The following is a 27,996-nucleotide window of genomic DNA, read 5'->3' on the forward strand; positions in this document are numbered from 1 at the left end:
ATGAAGCCATGCCTTACATAGAGCCATAATAAACATCAGTGATACAAATTAAGGGCTATGTGAAGAAGAAGCAGCGGCAAGAATTATAAATCACTAGGAAGGATTTATATAATCTTTCTATATAGAAGGATTCTACATAGATTTTAAACAGAAGAAAAGGAAACTCAATTATACTTACATGAACAAATTCTCAATTCTTGTCTTAAATATTATTAATTCTAAGTTAATTCTATTATTTCAAGAGTACCCAAACTGAGTAACTATATATGTTAGCATAGTTTAAATACAAACATTTAATGTAATTTGACTGCAAAATGGACTTCTCCAGTGATTGCAACAGGCTCTGGATCTGGTTTTTAAATTTTCAATTTAGTACTATTCAGAATTACTATTGGACCATGAGCTCTAGGAAAGATTTTGTTTCCCATAGATGGATTTCTTCCTCAAACAAATATTTTAATAAATAGATAATACATAGAAAAACAAAACCATATTTAGTCAGTACTACTGATTTGAGTTGATTCAACATAAACCTGTTGGACAATTGCTTGCAGTTCATTCATAATTTCGCTAATTTACTATACAATTATATTTTATATATTGCCCTATATAACTTTATGCAGCTGTAATACTATTTAATCATATTCTGTCAATCTTGATTAGGGATTTTTCTTGGGTTTTATTTTGTTTTGGTTTTTTATTAGCTCTTACTTAATTTTAGGCAATAAAATCAGATAGAGAAAGCCAAAATTCATAAGCTATTATTAAAGAATGAGGCAAATAATAATTGTAAATGATAAACAGAATCAATAACAGCTTTCAGATTTGATGTATTAACACATTCTTAAATTCAACATCTGGAAAAATCTCTGTAGAAAGGTTTGGACTAAATGACTCCCTCTGACCTCAGAATCCATGAATCAATAATATAATTTAACTTTCAAATGAATTTAAAATATTTTGCAAGGAAGTTAAAAAGTAGGTCCTGAAATTGAAATGTATGCTAAAATACATTTTGAAGAACAGCTCTTATGATAAATAGACATATTCAAACATAAGAAAAAAAGTTCTTGAGTATTATTTTGTCATTAGCATAAAACAACCCAGAAATTCTTTGAAATTCTGAAATTCTTTGAAATGCTATTCAAGTGAACACAGCTGTAATCTACTCATTACTCAGATCCTTATGTGTAACTGTGCACAACTCTCTAAGGTCTCGGTCAGTGTGCAGGCCAGTCTTCAGCTCCTTTTTTTCCCCCAGTTTCCAAGCCCTCTCTTAAGATTACTAGCTCCTCCATCTTTAGAGATAAATTATATTATACACAGGTGTTACAGTGAACACTGAATATATGCAGGGACATCAGAAGTAATCTGTCTGAGAAACACAAAATTCACAGGGCTCCAAATATGAAATCCCCAAAAGGCTTCCTCTGATGCAAACCAGTCACTTTTGTGCAAAAAATACCTGTTTAACATGCCTGCAAGGACACATCTAATCTACATCCTGAATTTTTATTACTGCCCGAAGAAGAAAGTTTTAACCTCCTGCAATTTGAAATCCTGACTGTAGAATGTGTTAGTAGTTTTCTAAAATGAGTCAAATTTTGTAAATTTTCTGTAAAGCCTCTTTCCTGACCTACTGGCATTAATTATTACATCCTTATTATACCAATCTCCCCAAAACTAGCATTCACACTCAATTGGAACACTATTTCAATTTCTTCTAGAACTCAGAAGCAGGGGAAATCTGCAGTGCAGTTCTGCCTCCTTTTTCCCCCTTTGTGAAAATTTTGATCATAATTACTAATGTTAATATAATATATTAAAAGGCATTTAAGAGCTCAGATATATGGCTGAAAGGACACTGAAGTGTTTAGTCCCCCCTCACCCTGAGATAGGTTCAAGTATACTTATGTCACCTCCAAAAGATGCTCAGCATGTATTCCAGTACTTCAATAATTTTGACATCTAACCTTAATCACCAAGTAAGTTTCTTCTTGTTCACACCAGTACACAAACTGATTACTCCTTGTTTAACAACTTTTCATATTCTGAGAGGAAATTACAACTTCTCTTCCCCCTCAGTCCTCTCTTTTTCCAGATTATTTTACGGAAACTAACATTTTGTCAAAAATATCTCTAAACACATCAAACATGCACACAAAGAATCCCATGAAGACTACTTATAAAAGATGGGAATGCCCTACTCCATGATTTATCGTATCTTTAAATAGATGTAAAACTTTAAAAACAAACCCAAATCACAAACTAACCAATAATAATTTGTTTTAGTAATGATAATTTTGGACATTCTGATCATATGTCATATGTTGCCTAGTTATATACTAGCACAATTATAAAGAATACTACATTACAATTATAATGACTATTGGGTAAGATTTCACAGTCCTCATCACAGAACACCTTTTACTGCTTGGCCTATTTAGCAACAATATCTGTAGAAAACAGATGAATTTTGAGAAATATATTAACAATTTTTCCATTATTTCAAAAGTTACACTTTAAAGGTGATTAGTTATGCTGTATAGCAAATAACAAAATATTATTCCATAAAAAAGATAATTCTGTAAGCACTATAATTCCCATATGACTCTCTAAATTCATTAGGGGAGCAGAAACTGTTGTCTTTTTGGTTAATCTTAAATCATGTATAAGGAGAATCTCTGCAGCTTTATGCTTTTCCTGAAAGTTAATTTCCTCTACTTTTTCTACAGTGGTATCTACACTCTAGAGAAACAGATGGGTTTAGAGAGAGCTGTATTTTCCATGATAATTAATTTTTAAGAACCCTTGACCATGGAAGACTATCTCGAATAACCCACAGACTGGAGTTGGCTCCTACCTTACAAAAACATATGTACAAACTTCTAATTAATTAAATTCAGACACTAAAATTTAAGTAGATTCTTCTTCCCGGCTAAGCAGAGTTGAGCAGTTCTTGAGCAGCCACCATGCAGAATAAAGTTGTGGGACACATTCCAAAAGTTGGCCAAAGCATTTACTAGCAGAATCATGAAATGTAGAGGAAATTAAGGTCTATGATTAAGACTATGTTCTTTAATATTGCAAATGATGATCTTATTTATTTTGCATAGTTTCTTAATGTATACTAGCTCTCTGCTTTTACTAGGAATAAGAATCATGAAATGTAGAGGAAATTAAGGTCTATGATTTAGACTATGTTCTTTAATATTGTAAATGATGATCTTATTTATTTTGTATAGTTTCTTAATGTAGTACTAGCTCTCTGCTTTTACTAGGAATGGCAATTTTGAATCCATATAATGGCACTACAGTCCTAATTTGTTTCTTTTATGCCACAGGTGTTTGTCTGTGATTTGGTTTTTTTGGTTTGTTTTTCATTTTAAAAAGGATTCTTGCTTCTGTTACTCTAGAGAATGGATGGTGCTCAATTAGAAGAAATATTATTCAGTATTTTTTCTGTTCTTGTTATATGCATGGGCATGAAATGTGTAGTATTCAGTCTCTGCTCTGAATTCAGAATTAATTCTTTTTTTATGACAATCATTACCACAAATATTACTTTAACTGCATAAATGCTTTTAGAATGAAGTAATGCTTTCCTATGTTTAAGAAAGAATCTTTTCAATGTAGCTGCTAATGCATTCATGGCTGTCTAGAATATGATTTTACAATGCCTGCTATTATACAGAAATGCATAAATTCAAAGCAAAGCCCATGCTGCCTTCTGTGAAAAGTGTGGACACTTAGGTCTTCCTCTTCACATACAAAAATTGTTTGAGAAAGAAATCTACAGAAAAAAAAAAGTTTCAGTCTGAATGGTAAACATTTTCCAAAATTTACAAACTGAAAAAAACTCTAATGATAGAAAACACTATCATTTACCTGTTCTACAATGTGGGCGAATTTTACTGTGTGAGAATTGATTATTTTCTCTTGCTTCTGAGAGAGAAAAGTATTCTTTTCATATTATACCTAAAAATTCATTCCATTTTCTGATGGTACAATAATGTCTTTCAACAATACAGCATTTATCTGACAGAAGCACAACCCACTAGTCTAATTTTGCTATCAATATTGGAAATACTAACTGGAATTATATACCATTTACTTTTGAGAAAAACATACCAATTACCTAGAATTACTTCTTATTTTCAGTGAGAAAGAGTTTTCAAGCTTAAAAGTGCCTTGCCCTCTTCAGCCCCAAACTTCTGGTGTTACCTTGTCCTGGCTACTCTGGAGCTAAGAGTCTGTAAAAGACATACAAGGTTTGGTATGTAATCAGGTTAGAGAAGTAAAAGGAAGGTAATTGTGATGGGGTTTAGGTGACTGGAAGGGAGGTATGATAACATCAAAAACCTAACAGTAGCACCATAGTAGCAGACAATGAGAATATCTAGATGGATACAGAAGGGAGATTGATCACAGTGAAGGATCACCATGTTGATGACTCCTGCTCCTGGCAAGCACTACTCAGTAATTTGAGTTCTCAGTAATCTTTGGTCATTTACCTGCTCCCTCTGCATGGCATAAACAGCAGCACTTTACCTCCCAACAGAAGCAAAAAAAAAAAGTATGTTCTCTGACATGAGTGGACACAAAGAAAGCTTCATCAAGTTTATCACATAAGCTGCACGCTTCCCAACTAAACTACACATCCAGTGAAAAACAAAACAACTCCTAAAAGATCCTAGTACTACAGTTTCTAGATAAATAATTTTGCTAGCTTGCTCAAGTTATTCAAGACCCTTCTTAAATCAGGCAAGTTCTAAATTAAACAGAGAGAGAAGCTAATGTGTTGCTTTCTTTGAAACCTCCTTCATTAAAATAATTTAAAAATAACAAGAGAAAAGATATGGAACATACTGCCCTATATTTCCTTCTAGCTGTTATTCATCTAGCTGTTATTCAAGGTCCCTCTGAAATATCTTTCAGCCCTGGGAGACTAAGGGCTAATTTAGTTGGTTATGTGCTATCCTCCAGGTTTCTTAGGTGCATGAAGGGTTTTCCACAGGTTGTTTGAGAAAAATTAGGAGTTTCAGAGCATGTCTCAATATTCACCTTATGTTTACATAAACTGATAATTATACCTTCACTAGTTTGTAACTTCTAGTGTCACTGAAGCTCCTATAAGCTTTCCTGAACAGTATTACTCCTTAGTAGGTAGAAAAATGACTTGTTTCTACATGACTTAACATCTTTTCTTTTAGGAACTCCACTAATTTGCAACTATAATCTCACTTCTAGAAAATTTAACAAACACAGTAGGTTTAGAGATGACACAATAGCAGAAGTGATGGACAGGTAGAAAAATGACTTGTTTCTACATGACTTAACATCTTTTCTTTTAGGAACTCCACTGATTTGCAACTATAATCTCACTTCTAGAAAGTTTATCAAACACAGCAGAAGTGATGGATATACCAGAGTATTGTTCTACTATTCAGAACGATCTGAATAGTAGCCAAAATAAATCCTGAGCTGCTGCAAATAGAAGTGAAAAAAAATGCTTTAAGCAGGTTGTTATACTAGATGATTTCCAGATGTTTTTTTCCAACATTTTCCATTCCATACTTCGACAATCATTCAATGAATTTACTCTGTTTAAGTTAATCAACAGGACTGAATCATAGTTAAAATAATCAAATTGTGTAGGAAGAACTCAAAATGGTTAACTTATTCAGTTACTCTAAACTACGTTTTTTTATAACTTATGCCAATGATAGTAGTAGGCAGAAATACTACTTAAATTTTTAACTCTATTACTCTACTCTTTCATATTTGTCATACACAATTTGCAATAGTGTTGTGTATAAAATGTTGTAGCTAGGCTTAGTAAAAGCTCTTTGATTAAATGATAAGGCTCCATAAAGCGTTCTTGAAAACTGCAAGTTCAGCTAGAAGTTTAATAATCTGAAAACTCAAGAGGCACTAGTACTAACTTTTAATGAAAGAATTAATTATAAAGATGAAACAGAACCCAAACGATCTTGTTTCAAGACAATACACCCAGAGGTTTAATTGGGCTTTGCCAACTCAATTCCAGGAATGACAGATGCCAAGTTACATCTTCAAAGTCTGCACTACTGGGGTGTCATTGTCTATGAGAGAGGAGAAATAAATATATATTGTTCTTCTTTTTTTCTTATTTTTCTGCTCTATGCATTTGACTTCTCCCTGTGTGAACTGCTGTTACGATCAAGTGAAAATAATACTTTCTTATATAATAGGAAGCTAAACTGGAGTGGACTCAAGAAGTTTATTTTCCGAAACTACTTTTAATTCTGTAATGTTGGTGCTACATGCATTTCAAATGTATACACTAGCAGAAAAGAAATAATTCTACAGGACATGCAACACAAATTGCACTGCCACAAATTCTTCTGTAATAGTATATGTGTGCACGTGTGCATTGACAATTGTGGTTCAACTCAGCACCGGTATCTGGTTGTCTGCCTTTCACACAAGTTCAAGACTACAACGTCTTAATTTCAATCTAATCAAGCCATATAAATAATATATCCTGCCTGAGAACACTTTAGCTTATCTTTCAGGAACACCTCCAACTTCAGCAAAACATCCTCTGCTGCGCAAATCCTGGACACCCAAGCCTTACAAAAATCCAGCAACTCATATAATTAACATGCAGATCTAAACACACTTAGCTGCTGCTCTCTTTCTCCCTTATCACAAACCTAGTCCAGTATCCCATTCCCGTATCTCACAAGTCCCTATGAGTCCTAATAAGCTCACTCATACTCTGACACTTATTCAGGTCCACCAATACATTAGCAGTACTGAATCTACTGTGGACTGAGGCTACATCAGGTATCAGTGCCTACCTAAAACTGAACCCTCAGATCCCTAAGTCCTCAGCACAACAACCTTAAATCTATCTCTGATACCTTCTGTAAAGATGTTCAGCTTTAGATCATCCCAACCTATCTCCCTAAATTAAATCTACCCCAGAAATGCTGTCAATGTAGCAATGAACAGGAGTTGCTGCTGACACCAGTTGTGGAGCCCACTTTCCCCTCTGGGCACAGAATTAATAGTGGTTTGCTGTCTTGCCAGATCAAGCCTTAACCAGCCAGGCAGAGTGCTGTCACCCAAAATATATTTTAAGTTTAAAATATGCTATGGAACCAGATTTCATCTTCCACATCTCAGCCATGCAATCCATAATTTCAATCTTAGCTACAAAGCAAACTCTATGCAGCTAATACCTTTCATTCCTGATATAAACCTACTCTGTTAATAACTTCTGCATCAGTTCAATCCAGGAGAGACAAATTCTGCTTGTTTCAGAACCAAACTTGGGACAGCAGCTCCTTCCGACTGTGGTGGCAACACTTGAACATTTTAGAAAGCACCTCAGAGACATCAGTTATCTTCTTGGTCTTTAAAATAGTGATGGCTATGCATAAGCTCTATAGGTAGATAAACACTGTTTTAAATGTATTTTTAGCAAAACCAAATGAAACCAATAAAGAAGGTTCTGATGTTCTAAGTCATTATGTACAGATCTGTCACATGTGTTTAGAAAGACAAGTGTGTGCAAAGCTAAGACATCAAGGATGTGTCCTGTAAAATGAAAATAATGTTTTGAAAGAAAGATGGAGTTATAAGTTTACACTAGTATCCTCTGTTATTCCACAGTTTCCACCTACATTTTACTATATTTATCTAAGGTTTTAAAAAGAGTTTTAATTATAAGCTGTAGTTATTCTTTAAACAAAAATCACTTTATCAACGATTCCCAGTTAGAAATTCTACGACTACAACTCTTTATTCTTCCATTTTATGAAGATGTGGAATACTAAAGCAGCAAACAGACTGCAAAGCCACTGACACAGGAACTGTGCATTTATAATGTATCCCAAAAAAGCATTTAGCGAAACTGTGTTAAAAGCATGCATAATGAAGGCATTAAACAATTCTCCAAAATCAAAAGCCAAAGGTAAATCTGTAACAAAATCTGTTACCTTTCCTGGAATTGAACTTTTAAGAGCATATATAATATATATATGCTATTCACATAGACAACTGCAATACCCAAAAAGCATTAAGGAAGCAGTGCTTAATTTTCTGTAACATCATTCCATTTTGCAAATCATTGTCTGTAAGCAGGAATGCTCAGTGAGGAAGGAAGCCTAACAGGAACATTAAAACTATCTATTTGAAGATACAGGTTTAAGTAAAAACCAAATGGTCTTCCAGATTAGCAGGTATATCACACATGCCACAAAAATCTGACGCTTTGTCCTTATTCATGTTCCGCTTTCAGGCATGCAAAAGAACTAAAGGAGCTGTAAAGAAAGCAATTGAAAAAGGACAGTATTAACACTGAGAATAAGGAAGCAAAAGCAGCATCAACCCACATTTTTAAAAAGGTGTAATGAAAGCTAAACTGCATCAGAAATTCAAATAGACAATTTAATTTAATTTATAATCATGTTATTTTTGGTTTTGTTGGGTTTTGCCTTATGGGATTTTTTTAGTTTTGTTTGGTTTTGGTTTTTTTTAAGCCTGAATTTTGTGCACAGTTTGAAACAAGATTTCCAGAAATATTACTTAGTAACTTTTTGAGATAGAATATATTTTGGTATCTTTAATTAAGCATTTTTCCTTTTCCAGTATTATGTTTCCATGAATGACATGATTCACTAATATTAAGAATAATAATACCCTTGTCGACAGTTCTCCTCATGTAATCGATATTTGCTGCTTCTGTTCCCAAACACATCTGAGGTTTTCTGATTACATGTCATCCTCAATTTTGCCAAGCACCTAAGTGTAGTCAAAGCCCTGCTACCTTTTAGTTCTGTTGGAGCACTTCTAAACTCCTTTCTCCTTAATGGTATCATTTCAAGATAATATGAGAGGGAAGAGAACACTGCATGAACCATTTGTCATTTTCCAGTTCTGTCTGACATGTAAGCATCTTAAAATCTACTCTGTAATAGGGGATGACATATGCAGTAAAAGCAGGTATACACTTCAAAGGTGTATGGCAGTCTTGGCATATGCCAAGTCTTGACTGATTCTCTCATCCCTGCCCTTCAGGGAAGAGATTTGCGTATTCCCAAAACTGTATCTCCGCATTATGTTTATAAGAAAAAAATGCAGATACACTAATTATTATATCCATCCATTATTTCCTTTGTTATCAGTAGCATCAGCAGTTGCATGGAATAAAAACTACATTGCATTTACTCAGAGCACTATTTTGCAGAATCTTTAACAACTCACAATTTGAAATACACTACAATCTCTGCTTACAAGCATAATGAGGAAAGAAATGACGTCTTAGAAAGGATGAACAGATGTCCAGATTCAAGCTAAATTATTTTCATAAGGTCTACATAACACCAATCTCTTGTTTTTTACCTAGGTGAAGTATTATTAATCTGATGCATTAGCAAATGTCAACAGTAGAAATTATGAAAAGCCAAACATACTTGATAGCCATTTTAGTACCTCAAACAACAGCAGACTGCAAAAGGTATTTAGCTTCTCTAGCTGCATAATCTTCTCAGTCATTTTTTTCTTATTAACTATTTTAGTAATTTTCTATCATAGTTGAGAAAAAATAGTATAGCTTTCTTTTCTAACCCATAGGAAACCTTTATTGCAATGTATATACATTTATTTTGAAGAGATTAGACATACTGCATAAATGAAGCAAACTTCTTGGAAAGAGGAGCTTGTCTGAGGAACTCTTTACATCACATCATACACATTTGCCTTTGGAATAAAGCATGTGGTGTGTACCACACCTGCCCAGAACAAGCACTGGATACAGAATGGATACATGGAGAAAGGCTTATGAAGACAAGCTCTGACATTAATAACTCAGTTCTCAGCACTTTAAACCTTTTGATCATCTAGCTGAACCCAGCTACAGGAAAAGTCAATTTTTCCTGATGAACTGATTACCAACTGAGCTAGTCCAACGTGACATTCACAAAGTCTCTAATTTGCAGGCCAGCTAGGAAAAAAAAAAGGCTCTCCAGTGACAGGAATATTTCAACCCTTCATTTGCTTCCATATAGAGCTGTTCCTGTTTGACATTCCTGTGACATGCCTGTTAGCTACACAGTGCTGAATAGCAATGAAAATCTTGGGAAATACTCAAAATCATAGTGCTTCTGTGCTTCCCTTGGTTCTTTTTCTGCCTCAATACACTGCCTGCATAGACTGCTGGTTTTACAGGTCTGCCTGTTTAGAGGCACATGCATCAGACACACCATAGATGAACGCATCTTACAAGCTCCAATCCACGAATCCTGTACAATCCATCATCATCATCATCACTCACCAGCCTCTTGTGGACATGAATAGAATTCGCATATATGATAACTAAGTTAACTTATTAATTACACTACGTAAAATATAAATTGTTCCAAACATCTAATAACATTACTCACATAAGTTTGTCAGTGTACAGACAGAAGTATGCTTTGCATGACTACCTGTTACAATGTTCTGCAGGATCAGATTTTCACTCAAATAACATCTCTTGCCCAGATCATCCAAAAAAGACATTTTTGTAGAGATATTATGGGATCTTTGCCCCTTAACTTTGGAATTTTTTAACATAAATATCTGCATTTCAAGTTATTAACTTCAATGTCCTTTCTCATAGCTAGAAGAAAGAAGGAAACAACTCTAGGACCAATTATCATTACGTATGAGAACACAGGTTGGACAAGAAATGACTTTTCCCCTCCCTTGAGTACCATGGAAAGTTAAAGTAAGAAAGTCATATGATAGAAATCTGAATTCAACTAAGACAAATCTTATGTCTAACTCCTTTGGCTCTTTTAAGTCAAAGCTGTTTTGTTGTAATGAGCCCGATTTTCAAGAATGTAACATTCAACAAAGCCTTGCACGACTGTCTATCTTCATGTTGGCAAATTTTTAGCTAATCTTAGCTGCTTGTGTGACTTTTACAAGAAACAGACTGCAAGGTCTACTACATACACCTAAACTAAAGAGGTCACCCTTTATATCCTCTGTCATTCACTTCAGGTGAGAAGTCAGCACCTACATCTGAATTTGGACTTAATGCTTACATATAATACTGAGAATTACACATAATTTGGTGCTTTGATTACAAACCCCCAAACAAAGAGCTATACGGTGTACAGCTCTTGTGATAAAACTATTTTAAATTTTTTAAAAAGTAAAAATGGTATATAGAAAGTACTGTGATGTAAAACTTGGGTAATGCCACCCAAGCTATGCATCAGCAATACTAAATAACAGAGCTTTCCAAAACCTCATAGTATGACTTTCCTATTTCAAAATCTGTTTTCTGGTTTCTAATTTTCTTTTTCATAATTCTTGGAATTAATACTCAGTGGGTTAGAAATGAGCAGGAAACCCAGTAACCACTATATGCTTTCCATTTCTGGCCTTCTGTCTTTGAAAGTTATCATAAAGGAAGAACTGCTATCATGAGAGGAGCTCAACATTTGAAAATTAATCCATCTTTCACAGTGTGTGAAATCTTTGATTCTGAAATCTTAGTATCTTACAGTTCTATCTGTTCTGCAGTAGAAATCCAATGGGGATCAGAAAATATCTATTTCATAGTAAGTTAAGGTTCAATTACAGTATTCTTATAAATTTTATTTATGAAGCATGAAAGCTTCCTATTATAGATAAAACTCAAAAGACCATATACAACATCTGTAAAAATAAAGAGACCAATTGAGTTTATATTAATATGCTTTTGCCTAGAATTCAGCATGCTGGTGTCAGCAAAGCACTTAAGTATGAGCTTTACTTTGAGGCCATGATGAAGTACTTAAATGAATTAAAGCAAACTACTAACTTGCTTAAGTGTTACATAAAATCCATCTTAACTGTGTGGAAAATCAGGATAACTGTACTGTTTTACATTCTCCTTAATCACTTTTACTTTCCGTATCAATATGTGAAATATGGTATACAGAATTTTATGATTCATGTATTTGACATTAATTTGCCTATTGCAAGATTAAAGGATCTAACCAATTAGACAACAATAACAAATATTCAGAGTAATCTTTGTACTTTTTTATGGTAGTTTATTAGAAACACTCTCCTGTAGACAACATAATTTTTTAATTTGTAAAGCATGGGACACAGATAGTGTTTTGGAACTGTGGGTCCTGGACTGATAAACTTGTTCCAAGAGGACACAGTTACAAACTCTCTAAAATCAGTCAGAACTCGAAAGTAAAATATTTTAATATTTATCAAAGATGTATACACAAACCTGCAAGGGGTTGAGCTGAGCACACTTCTTACTGAAGACATGATGGCATATAAAGTTGCATATTCTTGAATTCATGCATTTGGCAAGCTACTTGGAACTTAGCTCACGTCTTAACAAAGAAATTAAAACAAAAATGTTGAGCTATCTAGATGATTCATTTAGAAAAATTAAAAGGAATGTTGTTTTTATTCCAAGTCAAAGTTGAAAGCCATCTTCAATTAAAAAAAAATATTACTATAAAAAATAAAACAGAAATTTGCTTGGATGAATAAGCTATTTCTTTCAATTTTTGTTTTCCATCAAATGTTCAAAAATTAATTGCAAACTAACCTGGATACATGCCTTAGATAACTCTATATTTCTCCTATGTGCCAACAACAATAAAACTAATACTGAAGTAAAACAAACCTCATGTATTTCCACACCTCTAATAATAACTAAAATTAAGAATCTCTAATTTGATTACTTTAAATGGGAGATACTCTTTGCAATTAACAGTGGTTTTGCTTAAGTAACAAAACACAATTAGAATGCTTGTCAGCTAATGAAGTTTGATTATATGAAGAATTATCTTTCTCCAAATTCTAATTTAAGGGGTTTTTTTTAAAGCTGGTGGGGTTTTTTTTTATTTCAAAGTGATATTGTATCATTAGATTTGATTATAAAACAAGAAAAAATACTTTAATCACTTTTAGAATCATATCTACCAGAAGTCATGCTATACCAATTCAGAAACATTTGGAAGCAAGTCCATAAATCAGGGCATCAAAATTGAGTGTGATCTATTTCCAGAATATCCTCACATACAGAATATATGAGGGTTTGTAAATGAACACAATAAATCTATTAGGATTAAGTGCAAGATTGCATGGACTTAAAAAAACACTGACTTCACCACAAGCTAAGCGAATCAGAACTTCAGTTACTTTCCCTACATGTACTGCAGTTTTCAAAGTCCTACCAAATGTCAGCTACAGATTGACAGATGCCCAGCTCCTGAGGCTTCACCAAATATGAAAGCAATAAAAATAATTACAGTATGGCAAGGTTAAGCAGTTCCATAGTAACTAACTCAGCAAAGCACAATATGAGCTTGACAAGCTCAGTATGAGCTTGACATCACTGTGGGGAACTGAAAGGTTCTGTGTTGCCACTGGCAAAACTCTGAAAAGAAAGATGACTAATTCTGTTAAACAGGTGAGATTTAATGATGTTAAAAATGAACAGCTCCTTTAAACTTAAAAAAACAATTATTGTTTTTCATTACACTCTTCCCTATCCTTACAATTGTCAAAAGTCTGTTGACTTTTGGTTTGCATCAATAAATCATGTATGCTAACAGTAACCTAAAATAAGGCACAACTCATTGTCTGATTCTTTCAAAACTGTCATTTTTAAATATGATTCAAACATACTAGAAATTCCAGTTGGCAATTACATGCTCCCTCTCCAACAGTCCAAACTTACAGCTACATCATATCCTAGAGAGAAAAAGTTAAGACTGCTTGAGCAACACTTAAGCCTTTTGTTAAATTAGAGCACTACAAAAAAAATCTATGGTGAATGTTTTTGATATGTATCAATAAATTTATTTTCCACCAAATAAAAAGTTTTTACGATAAAAACAAGTTGCAGTCCCAAGTGAAGCTGAATATTTTGCATAAAATACATACCAACACATACAAATGTATGAAACATCTATGAAATCCTTATTTAGTTCATATATCTCTTTTACAAATGTTAAAGAAACATCTATTCTCTCTCTATTTCCTCTGTAGTTTACAGGAAATAACTTAATTTAAGAATAAATTTTACCAAAAGTTCTATTATGCTTTTTAGCTCCTACTCATTGTAACAAACTAAATATGATACTATGTGCTGGATAATTTTTGAATCATGCAAATTAGTAATTTGAAATAATAATAAAGTGAAACATGAAATCTAATTCTAAAATAAAATAAAGCAGCTGACTTTCCAGTTTTACATGAGCCAGAGAGAATACCAAAGTTATATAGTCTGTTTAGTTGAATACCAAAGTTGTTTTGCCTGCATAGTCAAAAATTTATACATTGCACTAAGTCTTCTACCCCATTATTTCAAGTATTTTGCAAATTATATAGTATAATATAAAAACCTGTATGGTCTATTCATTATCCAGCCTGATAATATTATTTTTTGGTATGGAATTTTCTCTTACTTTATGACTCTTTTTTTTGAATTTGCTGTTTAAGGTAGCTCCTAGCATTTTCTGGGTTCTTAAATCTGAATATTCTATAGAATGATGGGGGTTTTTTACATTTTAAGAAACAAATAAATACAGACAAAACACTGCCCAACACCACTCTTTGGGCTTCTTGAAAAGAAAAGATGACAATACCTGGTGAGCCTGCAACAACTGCTCAGCAAACTGACGGACTCCCGATAGGAGAAGGGATATTAAAGAATTTCTTAGTATGTTGTTCCTTCCTAGCAAACCCAGCGTTTCTGATACAGAATGCAGTGCCTGAAACTAAAGAGAAATAACAGTAAATTTAATAATTCAAAATGCATCTGTCTTTTTTTATCCCAAACTATCACTTTAATTAGAAATGGGATTTACATATTAAAATCGTAAAAGATGAAAGTCCAATTCAAAATATTAAAGTTTAAAACTGTATTGATTACAGACATATGAGATCGATGAGAAATCGATATCCATCCTCACAAGATGGATACAACACTACAGGAAACTGTCACAGGAACAAACTCCTCCAAAAGTGTGAACTCCCCAGGACACCACTTTTCAGGATTACATGTCATCATACCCATCTCCTCTCATAGCAAATTGGTGACTACCCGGCACATACTATTCTGCTTTTCACAGCTTGACAAATAAATGAACATATTCTTTTAAATTCAAACATGTAAGCTGAGAGTTGTACTAGGGTGTTCTGTCAATACAGTTATCAGGAAAAAACCTGATTAAATGCTAACTGCTAGAAGACACGCTATGTATCTGTAAGTATTTTCAAATTCAATCAATTCACTTTCATATTGTTCTTTAACAATGCATTTCTCCTGAACCACTAGAGGAGTGATGTAGACTTACATGAGAATTATGTTAGTAATTTTTTGCCACAGTTTCTTCTACTAAAAAAAAAAAAACAAATCAAAAAACCAAACCTGTTTTCTTTGTTCCCTGAAATTGAAATAAATAGCTATTATGTAATGAAACATACTTTTCTACAAAGTACACAATATTTTTTTTATATGTAAATATAGTGGGATGTTTCAAAGGAAAAAGAAGACACATTAATAACAATTACAATAATTTGTGTTTTTATATAAATGTGTATCGCCTATAACATTAATATTCAGTAACTCTTTGTAAATGAGTATTTTTGACTGACAAAAGGATATTCTTACACAAATCTGTATGCCTAAGAATAACTATTATGTCTTAACCACTCAAAACAGATTACTGCATCCTATTAACAATCTAGATCATACCTCCAGCCAACTCACATGTGTATACACATGCAGGCAAATATCTATGTATCTATCTATATAGATATATATCTATATATCTATATATCTATATATCTGTACCTACATTTATAGATATAGATAGATAGATATGTACACACATATATATGAATAAAAATACTTGCCCACCATTTACAAGTTTGCATTGGATGAATGCTGCTGGAAAACTTTTCCGAACACACAAAAGACAGGAAGGTGTTCCAGGAGCAGTCAGCATGATTTTATTTAGGGGAGACATTTACCTTGACTTTACTATGGTTTTTAACACTGTCTCCTGTAAAATTGTCACTGACCAAATTCTGGGCTAGGAAAGTGGACAGCGAGATGACCGAAATGTTGTGCTGTAAAACCCATTAATTAGGCAGCTTCGCATTCACAGTTCATGCTTGACTGCCTGATCAGCAGGTGATGCAATGTCTATTTACCAGCCTCTTCCAGCTCGTAAAGAGTTGGATCAGCTTGGTTATCATCTGCGCAACATGAGACTCCTATGCACAGCCAGAACAATCCAACTTCAATAAAACTTTGCCCTCAATCATTTCACTTCTGCATGTAATCCCAAAACAAGTATCAAGAGAAATCTACAAAAGACATACAAGTCTCAAGTTCAGAACCAAATCTTCATGCAGAGATACAAAGTAAACTCCTCCTATTGAAAATAATTCATAAATTGTATACATACAGCTTTGAAAACCTGTGTAATTGAAATCATTCATCAACACATACACCGAAGAGTCTATAAATATGAAATGTGAATGAAGATGTGATAAAAATAGGTTTCTGAACAATTAAAATGATATGAAGGGATAATGTAATGCATGCACCTACCTCTGCTTTGAGGATATATGAATTAAAATGAGACTTTCATATACTGGAAATATGTACCCTTTCTAACAAAACAATGAGTCCTCTTTCTAAAAATAAGGTAGAAATTACCATTTTGAAAGTGTCTTCTACAGTATCTACTAGAAACAAGTTTGAAACACCTGGATACCTCTGCCTTGACAGCACCCGTGCTCCCAAGGGTACAACTGCTTCAACTCAAGGCTTAAAAAATGCTTAAAAAATACCACATTTTTCAGTAAAGTTACCATTCATTTTTATTTCTTTTAATAAATTCAGGAGGGATACAAATTTTACAGTTCTATATTTTCAGAGCATAACATTGAGTACACTTGCTAATTTGCCTTTGGTGAGCAAGCAAACTAGGCAATCCAGAGCAGTTTTTCAAGGTAACCTCTCCCAAAGATCACAGTAAAATATGAATATTGTTGCTCCTGTTTAAGCTCTCTTCTATTTGCTTACATAATTTTTGATAGATAAAGAAGCAATGAATTTTTTTTGTGCAATTATTAGTACAAAAAGTATTAGCAGCTGAGATTTAGCTAAAATAGAATCTTTCACAAAATTTCCATATCTTTTATAGTTTGGCAAGAGTTTACATTTTCTACTTGGAATTTTGGAAGACTAGATAACAAGGGATCTTGAAATTTAAAGACTCAGCGTCTACCAAGAGGAGTAGGTATTTTGTATTTTGTAATGATGCCACTTAGGATACCTGAGATATGAGTATCAATGACACAGTAAAATGCCACTGGTGAATTTATTAATATTTTAAAAATATTCTTATTAAATGTATCTTTATAATAAAAATATTTCCCAGTAACATATTAATAAAAATATATTGTAATTATATTCAATACATATTGACACTGATATTTTAAATCCCACTGATTTATTAAAGAACATTGGTTTTATATTGTATCTTGGCAGATCTCTTACATTCCTATAAGAATATTTTAAGAAAATAAGACACAACAAAGAAGGTTAAAATAATGTTCATAGCCTGTAGGCATTAAATGCATGCAGAACAAATAAGCATATAAGCAATGCAGCTTATAAGCAATGAATCTGCAAATAGCAAACAAAAGTAAGACCTTATTGTACATCAATGTTCATGTATTGCTAATTATACTCTGGAAACATTCAAATAAAAAAATCTAATAGTACGTGGTTTCATTAAAGATAAAAGCATATGTTCAGCTCTCTAATCTATCCAATGTTAAAAAGGAACAGAAATCTTTTAATCCCTTGGGCTTGTTTAATGTTGTAGATGAAATAAAACCAATGAATTTCAGAAATTGTCAGGTAAAAGCAGTCAGAAAACTAGATTGTAAAAAACATACCATTAGAAATAGGAAATAATGGAGCCTGGTTCACTGTTCAGGTCCTGCATCACCTCTCCCCAGCCCTCCTTCCACACCTCAGGTTCTGCTGCCTTCCATGTTATTCAGGATGCAGAGCAAGAGAGGGCAATGCTGTGACAGCAGCTGGGGAGGATGCGTGCATTGTCTACCTGGCTGTTGCCAAAATGAATGTTTAATGTCAACATTCAGCTTATCTCAGGCATACTAACTTGGTCTCTCCTTCACCCAGCTACAGATTTTAAAGCCTACTTAAAGGTATTATTGACCTTCCAGTTCTTTCCAAGTGATTTCAAGCTGACTATCAAAAGTTACTTGCAGAGGAAATGACTGATGACCAAAGTAGACAGCACACACACTGTAAGCCCTGTTTCCCAGGAAACAGCATAAAAAACTTAAGGAATTAGTTTTTTAGAACTCATTTATCAGCATGTTAGATTTTATTTAATAGTGGATATCTAAAATTTCTGAGCTTAGTTCCTTTGTGAGTTGCGTGATTCACTACACCATGCAGCTGTGACAGCTGCACCTTACTTTCTGTTTTGCTAATTTACAGTTTTTGTCCTAAGTAACCGCTCTCTTTCCCAAAAAAACTGACATATTTGGCAATACAGGACAGGCAAATAATTATTGCAGGAATCCTCAAATTGTGAAGTGTTACAAACAAAACTATTTTCATCTTTGAGTTCAAATTACTCTTGCCCATTTAGTCCAACCTGACTTCCACTCCTAATCATCAATGTCAGTTGAAAACCTCACTTTTATACAGAGAACATTAGCACCCCTTTTCTTATCTTCACATTGCTACCTTTGTTAATTCACGGCTCTCATGTATCTCTCTCTTTATGTTTACTTGCCAATATTTCTTCCATCAGTCTCGAAAATTGATACATATTATTTTAACTCTTTGCTCTGTAGACCACATCTCCAGCCCTTACTCTGCCATTATCCCTTCACAGAATCATACAATCATGAAATGTAAAGGTTGGAAGGGACCTTAAAGATCATCTACTCCCAACCCTCTCTCCCACTAGACCAGGTTGCTCAAGGCCTTATCCAGCCTGAACAGCGGCAGGCCTGGCACACCCACAACTTCTAAAGGCAACCTGTTTCAGCATCTTACCGCCCTCACAGTAGAGGGCGGTAAGATGCTTCTTCTTAATAGCTAGGCTAAATTTACTAAATTTTAATTTCATAATCTCGTTCATGCTTTTCTCTATGCTTCTTAACCTAATGTTCTCCAGTAGAACCATCAGTTGGCTTCACTGCTGCCAGCTGTCAGTGTCAGGCTTGTCCCTGGCACACTGTGGGGTGATATGCAAAGATTAGAGCCATGGGGTGCCACTGAGGATCCTGTGCTGCTGATTCTGAAACCTGCTAGCTGCACTGAAGCACACTTGCAGTCTTAGGGAGATGAGCCAGGGACTCCTGAGGTAACAGAAGCCAACGGGGAAACACCAGGGAGGCAAATGTCTCAAAGGAATTCATGGGTGTTCCTCTAGGATGGTGATATGGGCTCACAACTCAGCTGAGGTGCCTTTACACCAATGCACACAGCATGGACAAAAACTGGAGGAGCAAGAAGCCACTCTGCTGCTAGAAAGCTAAAACCTTGTTGCCATTACTGAAGCTCAATGGGAAAAATCCCATGACTGGAGCATGATTACTGAAGGCTAAAGAGTCTTCAGAATAGACAGGGGAGGAAGGAGAAGTGGAGAGACTGCTCTCTGCCTCGAGAGCTGGATTGAGTGTGGAGAGCTGTCTCAGAAGAACAACCATGAGCAGCTTGAAAGCCTGTCGCAAAAAAGGGAACCTTGTGACTGGGATTTACTACATGCCCCTAATCAAGGGGAGCCTATTGACTAAGTCTTTTTGCAAGAGGCATTAAGCTCACAGGCTCGTGTCCTGATGGGGAGCTTCAGCTCACTCAGTATCTGCTGATTTTGTCCTGTATTTCTTCCATAATTGTAGCTTTAGTGTATGATCTGGATCAGCTGAGGCTGGCTGAAAGGGGAAGATGGACAACATTTTCTTTCATTCTTTCTTGTCTAGTTACTTCTATGATCCACTTTACTGAAGTAAATGAGGGTCAGTCAGTTTGGTGATTGCTTTAGACAGTAGCAATTTTCAAGACAATGGATTCTGATTACCATTTGACTTAACTCTCTACATAAGGACAACAGATTGCTGAGAAAATTTAATTCAATGATCAAGAGATTCAAGCATTGGCTCTTACTAGACCTCAAAATCCAGGCAACATGTTTTAATATTCATACAAATGAAGTTCTCTTCCCCTATAAAAGCAAAACCTTTTGGCGGATGAAAATGCACCCACAGCATTCTCCTTGGGACTCAATTAATTAGGAAAACTGAAGCCTGCTCATTTTACACTTGAAAACCACCAGTGACATGAATAACTATTTCTAAATCTTATTTGTCCCTAAGCAGGAAAGACTCTTGCAAACCAATGAATTAAGTCCTGTCTTGGCTGTGGCTGACAAAAGATACTGCAAACCTATACACAGTTGGGGAAATTTATTGTCAACCACATCTGGCTGCAGCATGTATTAAATGCATACTGTTGCATGTATTCAAGCATCAGATTAAGTTTATGACTACTCTCTTCCAGGAAAATTCCGTCATTAATGAATCATACAAATTGTATCCTAGATAAGAAAACATTCAAAACCATGGCTCTGATGTATGTGTGCTGTTTTAATTGCACCAGCACACATATACATTTCATTATATAATTGCCACTGAGATTTAAACATTTCTCTTACTGCTTTTCAATGTACTACTTTTCAACTTGTTATTTTCATGAGGAATTGTGAATTCTTTCTCACACAAATACCCAGTAAAGGCAGTAAAATACTAGAACTCCTACATTTGCTTTTCTGTTAAATGTTATCAATAGTATCAATCAATCAATTTTGAGCAGTGGTGAAATTTTACATAAAGGCTTTTAGATGAAACATGAGAGAAAAATTAAAATGGGTAGTAAAGTTCCAAAGAGGAAGGACAACAGAAGTTCCTAAAACTATGTTGATGTCTTAGTGTCCCTCCAGACACTAGTAACTAGTTAATGCTAGTAACTTCAAAACAACTATCCTAAAGGTAGCCAATTTCTGAAAAAGGTTTTTAAAAAAGGAAGGAAATATCACATAACCTTTTGTGTGTGTGTGTTGTATGACTGGAGTGGCAATTAATGACTTAACATCATCTTCAAAGTCAGTACTGATGTTTTGAACATAGCATGAGAAGAAGCAAACAACAGAGCACTGAAACACATCTCTCTTCTTTCTAGGTCTTGCTTGAAAGAGATTATGAGAAAGATGGGTCAGACAGATGAGGTATTTGTTGAACAGGAGCCCAACACAGATTAACGTTAGAATCCCAAAAGTAGTGTCTTTGTGTTTTAAGGTTAACTCCTTAAAACATGAGGTCCAAGAAATACATACAGAACTCTGTAAAAAACCCAGGGTGAAGGCCAGGATCTTTTGGCCTGTAACACATGCATTAGCCAGGCTCTGAATTAAAGTATCAACTGCATCTAAAAAAAAATACAACCAGTGAACTGAAATTGTCTATAGTGCTGACAAACTGGTGTGATCACACCACAGAAATCCCATGTAATGTAGAACCCTGTGACACACTCAGCCATGACAGCTTTGAACACACTGAATGGCACTGAAAGAGGCTAAAGATAAACCTATTTTTCTTCTATCTCCAAAGTAATGAATGAGACTCTAGATTCCCTCACAATAACTATTTTGAAGTTTCATACAGCTGTATAGACAAGAGATGTAAATATGTCACATATAAAGCATCCTGATTTCTGTTAGACAGATTTGACTTTTAAAGCTAATAATACATATTATGAACCTAGAGCAAGCCCAGATTCACCACAGCAGGCTTCCAGGCAAGCTCCAGGATGTCATCCCTGAAGTGCTCTACTGCCATGAGCTGTCCAAAACTTCCACCGGAAATACAAAGCACAAATGCCACCCTAAACAGCACAGGGAGTTGGGAATCCCCAGTGCCTCCATACAACTGTTGTATTCTTCTGATACAGGAGAAATTCTGGACAACAGACACAAACATCAACACAACAGGCACATTGCAGTGCCAGTGAGTGAACAATGCAACTAGGAGCAGGAGAAATGTACATTTTGCTATGTCTCTGTGGAGGTGGATGAAGACAGACATTGTCAAATCCCAAGCAGATAGATTAAGCACAAAACAATGTTTCAGTGCTTCCTTTCTGAAGTTTCTACTCCACTGGGGCTGTAATTACATGCCATAGCTCCTACCAGAGTTTTCCATGCAAAATGTTTTCCTGTTTTTGTCAGGTTTTAGAGTCCATTTGAAAGCCAGAGCCAGTGGCTCTGCCAACTGAATACAGTCTCACAGAGTTTTATAATACACTTTGGTCTGCTTGAAAGCAGGATTTGCAAGGAACCTAAATAAATAAAACAGTGGATCTGCTGACATAGCAGTGTGCCAGTGGAGTGAATGAACACAAATGAACAACTTGCAAACTGCAAGGCAATACACACCCCTACAAACCCCCAAGGTGTCAGTGCTGAGGACTCAAAAACTGGTGATGAACAAAGCACTTGCACCAAATATCAGCAGTGACTGTCACACATTTTGCTGCATGAAAGCAACAGCTCATCTGTACCAGAGTTAAACACAGGATCCTCAAAAACTTTTCTGTGGCAGCCATACAGGGATGCAAAACCATGGCAGCAGAAGGTGCAAAGTTAGGCCTTGCACAGACGGTTGAACCTCTGAAATTTCATGCTTCACCCTGAGCAGCTGTGACTTGAGGCTCCTTTTTGGGATATTTCCAGAATGTTTATTCCAAAATATTATTTGTCTAACAACTGTGTGCATATTTCTGAGCTGCTCTCCAAACATGAGGGGAAAAGAGAAAATTTAAAAAAGGGGAATTCAAAAGGCTATTTTTAATTATTTTACATAAATAATTTAATATTTTATGTAAAATAACCTTTTATTTTCTGCCACATACTTTAATTGATCAACTTTATTTTTGTTTTTTCTTTTTGATAGCTATGTCAGTTTGGAGTTTCAGGTCAGACTCTATCCAAGAGTTTAGGCAGCTTTAGGCAGCTGAATCCAGGAAAAAATTTCTGAACACATGTCTTTGCTGGTTCTTACAGCTTCCAATGCTTTATAATTAGAAACATTTCAAACAATAGGATTCTACAATTACAGCAAGTAATTCTTCTGCTGTTTTTATTCCTTTACATCTAAGGTAGAGATAATGATTCTTTTCCCAGTTCTCAAAGATTATTTAAAGTTATTTAACTTGCTGTGAAAAAATCAGAGATTGCTTTTGAAGATGTAATTAATTAATTAAGTGTAATCCACAGCCACTTCTCTCTGTGAGGTTTTTGAAGGTATTTCTCACGGACCTTTGTTCTTCTTGCAAGATCCTGACAGTTTTAATGATGAGGATGATAAAGGTAAAGCTGTGTCAAATACTACATCGCTGCATGGCTGTCCATACAAATGCCTTCTGACAGTAAGGTTACATACAATAAAATTCTTAATATTTTATGCTGGAGGGAGTTAAGTATTTTCCTGGAACTGAAATCCATACAGTTTGCGACTCTGTCCAGAAGATTGCCTTGTAAGTAATGGAGATTTTTTTTTAAACATATAATTATGATATTTCACTTACCACCTGCATATCTGTTCCTGGGAGATATATGGTACACAGCACATGCTATAATTTACACTACTAATTCTGCATGCTACATGTTTATTTCCATTTTGAATTCAGAAATTAAAGAAGACCAAACCTCTAATCTGGGAACCTCCAAGATTATCCCTTAGTAATTGGTTTATACAATTTTTAAACTCTTTGGATCTGTTTGACTGAAGTAATGGCTGCCAGTAGAAATGACTCTTATGTCAATATTTTAGTGGGAGCAAGATACAACACATCTCATAAAAAGCCATCTGTTTTAGTGAAGTTATTCAGAGAAAATATGCCACTTTCAAATTATGAGGACATACTCCATCTCTCCTGAATGATTCATAAAAATAATTTGCAGGCCTGAAACACCCCTGATTTATGAGAGTATCTTCTCCCATTTAAGATGTGACACCTCTCACTTAGACTTCGCCAGATTCCTCCAATCAAGAGAAAATCCATCTCTGGACAATCTCTGGATTGCTCTTCCACACTTAAATTTATTTCAATTATTTAGTGACTTCCCATTGAGGAAGAGGATGGAAAATGGTGGAAACACCATCATCAGTTAAAGACTGTTCAAACTTTTTTTTTGTATCCAGTGATCACACACACACACACACACACACACACACACACACGAGTCACACCTGTATAACTCCATTCCTGATGTCATACAAATGGAATGTATGGTCATATCCTTTCAAAACACTGACTAGGGACATGTCCAATTAAAAACTGAGTCTTGCACCATGCTAATGTTAAAGTGGAAATGTTTCTGGTACTAGAAACGCAAAGCTCTAGTCTTGGAAAGATTTGAGTCTGATTGCTTCCTAGCCAAAATACAGGTATATCCTTTTCACCCAATGCCCTCTTAATTTGGTGACAGTATTTGTTTGATGTTCACGTTCGAAGCTAAACACTCAATACACAGTGAATTAGATGCATTTTAAATTAAGACAAATGGGTACATCCATCCACAGGCATATCAGATGTCCAGGCTCTCATTTTGAGAGAGGCAACTTTAAAATTTATCCGAGAATAAGGACTTAGTACCCAGTAAACATTCTTTAGGCTCCAAAGATTACAGGGATAAGATCATTTGCTCTTATGGTAGCATAGTTACCTACATGGGGACACTAAATTGGTACCTTTAAGTGTCAAAAAATACCACCATCATGTCATTACAAGATATTAGAAAATCCAGAATAAAAACTAAAAATCCTAAAACAGGCAATGAAATTCACTACCTGTAGGGCATCTTATGAACAAAGACAGGGATATTTCAGTTGAATGAGGAAATTAACAAGATGATACAAGGAACAACACACACCGATGAATACAAACAAAATGCAGTTCAGTCCTACTTGTTTATTTTTTAACTCTTCACTCATTTGCTTATATATTTTTAAAACACAAATTTGCAAGTAGCTAGAGAATGATGGATATCTGAAGCAAACTATTTTATTTAGATGTTCAAGAAAGAATAGAAGTTCATTACATATAAATGAATATCTACAGTGTATCTCCATATAGCAAGAGAAACAATGTGTTTTTCCTGCATATTATCTATAAAGTTGCTTTAAACTGCATTTTTATCAGTAATTTAGAAGTCCTATACTTGGAAATAGGCTAAAAGTTCTTGCATGCATGAGCAAGAACTTTTTTCAAGTGCTTCATTTATTATCCATATTGCTGAAAAAAAAATCACAAAAATCTCTGGTGCTCTTCAAAATATAAGATAAACTGGTATTTTAAAAGTGTATAAAATCAGGAGAATATTATAGTATACGGAAGTGGGATAGGCAAGAAGTAAAGTTTTAAACTTACCCTATTGACATTCCTGTTTCTTAAAATAATTTGAATTAAATTTTTCATAAATTCTTCTATCTTCTTGAAACATTTCTTCAAAACATGATTCGATAATTTAGTATCAGTTATTAAACTGAGAAAAACACAAACTCCTTCAGTAAGGAAACGTGGAGTTGGGAATTTAGGACTGTTGTAAAAAAAAGTCAGTCCATCAAGCAACTGAGACACGGAATTGCATATGGTGAAAGAATCATTCTCAAGCTCTGAGAAGTCTGCTTGAAGAATTCCTCCTTCTGACAGTTTTCTTATTTCAAGCAAACGTTGCAAAAAATGCACTGGAGCAGTCAGTGATTGCTCCTTGCTAGTGTGGCAAAGATTCAATGGGGGAACTCTTTCCAACCAAGGTTTAGAAGTGTTGACATTGTGCTCAGATTGGTGAAAATCTGAAGCTATGCCTAAAGAATCAAATGCAGAGTCATTACAGACATCACATCCAGAGTCTTCTAGCTGGCTTGAGTAACTTGTAGGGTTTATAGATTCCTGACCCAGAAGAGTTTCAGCAGAGGTATCCTGTTGTCCTGAAATACAAACATGAAAATTACATTTTTGCAATGCTTAAATACATGCTTATTGAAAGTGCCATATATACTTTCTCCTTTTTTGCTTCCATGCAAAATTCATGTAATACATGTGTATGTTGGCTCCCCAAGAACTTCCCATGACTAGAATTTAGCTATGGAAGAAGATATTTTTTTAATTAAAGTCAAACATTTCAGAAGTTAATGTGTATTTGTGAACAAGATGTTTTATGCTCATAGTAATATGAACAGGAATTTTGAGTTTTCCTAGACATAATTTAAGTAGACATAAACAAAAAAAAATTAAGTGAATATCTATACTCCCATTAATTTCCAGGGAAGAAAACGCATGTAAATTCCTGGTCCTCCAAACATTTTCACTGCTTTTTATTCTCAAAAATTCAGACTGCTTTTAAAAGGCAGTGAAAATCTGTTACTATAACTGCATCAAATAAAAAATTCTTCTTCATGTATACTGTCTCTCCCCAGTCAGGCAAGAAATTCTAACAACAGTCACAGTTGAACAGAACATTAGGTTTGATTTTTTCATTATTTAACAAAGAGGAACATTAAGAATCAAAAGCTCCTTCTGTCATCACCTATCTCACACCATCTCCTTCAAAGACACACAAACTACATTACAAAAGTATACAGTACATTCACACCAATAAATTACTTCCGTGTGCTACTATAGAATCTCTTTCATCCCATTTCACAAATTAAATGCATTTAAGGTAATGCCTCTTGACATAAAACTCAGCTCTAGGTGACAAAAGACACCTGTTCTACATGCTATCTATGCCAAAAGATCAAAACAGAGAAGTGAAGTGGAAGACCAACACCCTTGAACATCTCAGTGCCATGAGGCAAAGCTTGAACCCCATCGGACCAACTCCTGGCCCAGCCCTGCGTAGAGGGGCAGAGTCACAAACTGCTTCCCCTCTCAGTCTTGGAAAACTTGCCTATACTGTTCATTTTCCACAAGGATCCCATGCAGTACCATACTCCTCTTAAATTAATTAAAACAAATTATAGATGGTTTAGCCATGCAGGAAATAGATATTTCATAGGAAGTTAAAAAAAGCATTTTTCACACAGAAAACATCCCTAACAGCAACCTACAGTATTCTGTATCTTAATAAAACACTACTCAAAAATTTTAATATGGACTTCATTAAATTCACCATTTCAAACGAAATTCTGACCATCAATTCAATCTCTGAAAACATACCAATACAAATCAAAGTACTATTATCAAGATCAAAACTAGGAACATGGTTTATTTATTTATAAAGTTGAGTTTCATGTTTTTAACATTCAGACATATTTGAAATTGCACAGTATTGGCACCAAGTGACTTAAAATAAAGGGCTAACTGTAGGGAAATCAACTGCCATTTCCAGGAGGTAGGAAAAGCTGGACATTTAAGGCCAGCCTGGCATTTTATACATTAACACTGTTTCTAAATGTCCTGCATACCCAAACTCGGAAAGAAAGCAAAGAAGTAAAGCACAGCTCCCATGGTCTGATTAACAAGAAAAGGAATCCATCTTTCATGTCTTCTCTCCCAAGGGTTTTGAGCAAAACACATTTCAGAAGAAAAAAAAAATTGAAAAGTGGTTTTTGGTGCCATTTAAGGAAAATATGCCCTTCCAGGGAATCCATCTACTGTGAGTTCCACTATATGGTTATTTTGTTCCTGTTCTCAATCCCGTGGGACAACACGAAAATTGCTCATGAGGATTTAATATCAGAAGTAGCAAAGCAAGAACTATGTGCAAAAACCCCATATGTATGTTTTCTGATTCTCTTGTGGAAGTGTAAAAGGAAAAAAAAAAAGCCAAACACTGAAGAGGTGAAAGAAAGGTGAAGTAATTAGAA

At 34.7% G+C, this 27,996-nt stretch overlaps 1 protein-coding gene across 2 annotated transcripts in view; it reads right to left on the reverse strand.

Moving 5' to 3' along the window:
• The window catches only part of MEI4 (meiotic double-stranded break formation protein 4), a 129,783-nt gene that overhangs the window by 24,011 nt on the left and 77,776 nt on the right, over window positions 1-27,996 (reverse strand). For both annotated transcript variants that reach the window (XM_039728104.1, XM_039728094.1), the window contains 2 exons: window positions 25,556-26,115; window positions 14,649-14,780 (listed from right to left, as the gene is read on the reverse strand). In XM_039728104.1, the coding sequence (XP_039584038.1) occupies window positions 14,649-14,780; window positions 25,556-26,115 (692 nt within the window). The remainder of the gene's footprint in view (window positions 1-14,648; window positions 14,781-25,555; window positions 26,116-27,996) is intronic.

Source organism: Passer montanus, unplaced genomic scaffold (assembly GCF_014805655.1).
Source record: "Passer montanus isolate IOZ18808 unplaced genomic scaffold, ASM1480565v1 scaffold11, whole genome shotgun sequence".
NCBI classification, from domain to species: Eukaryota; Metazoa; Chordata; class Aves; order Passeriformes; family Passeridae; genus Passer; species Passer montanus.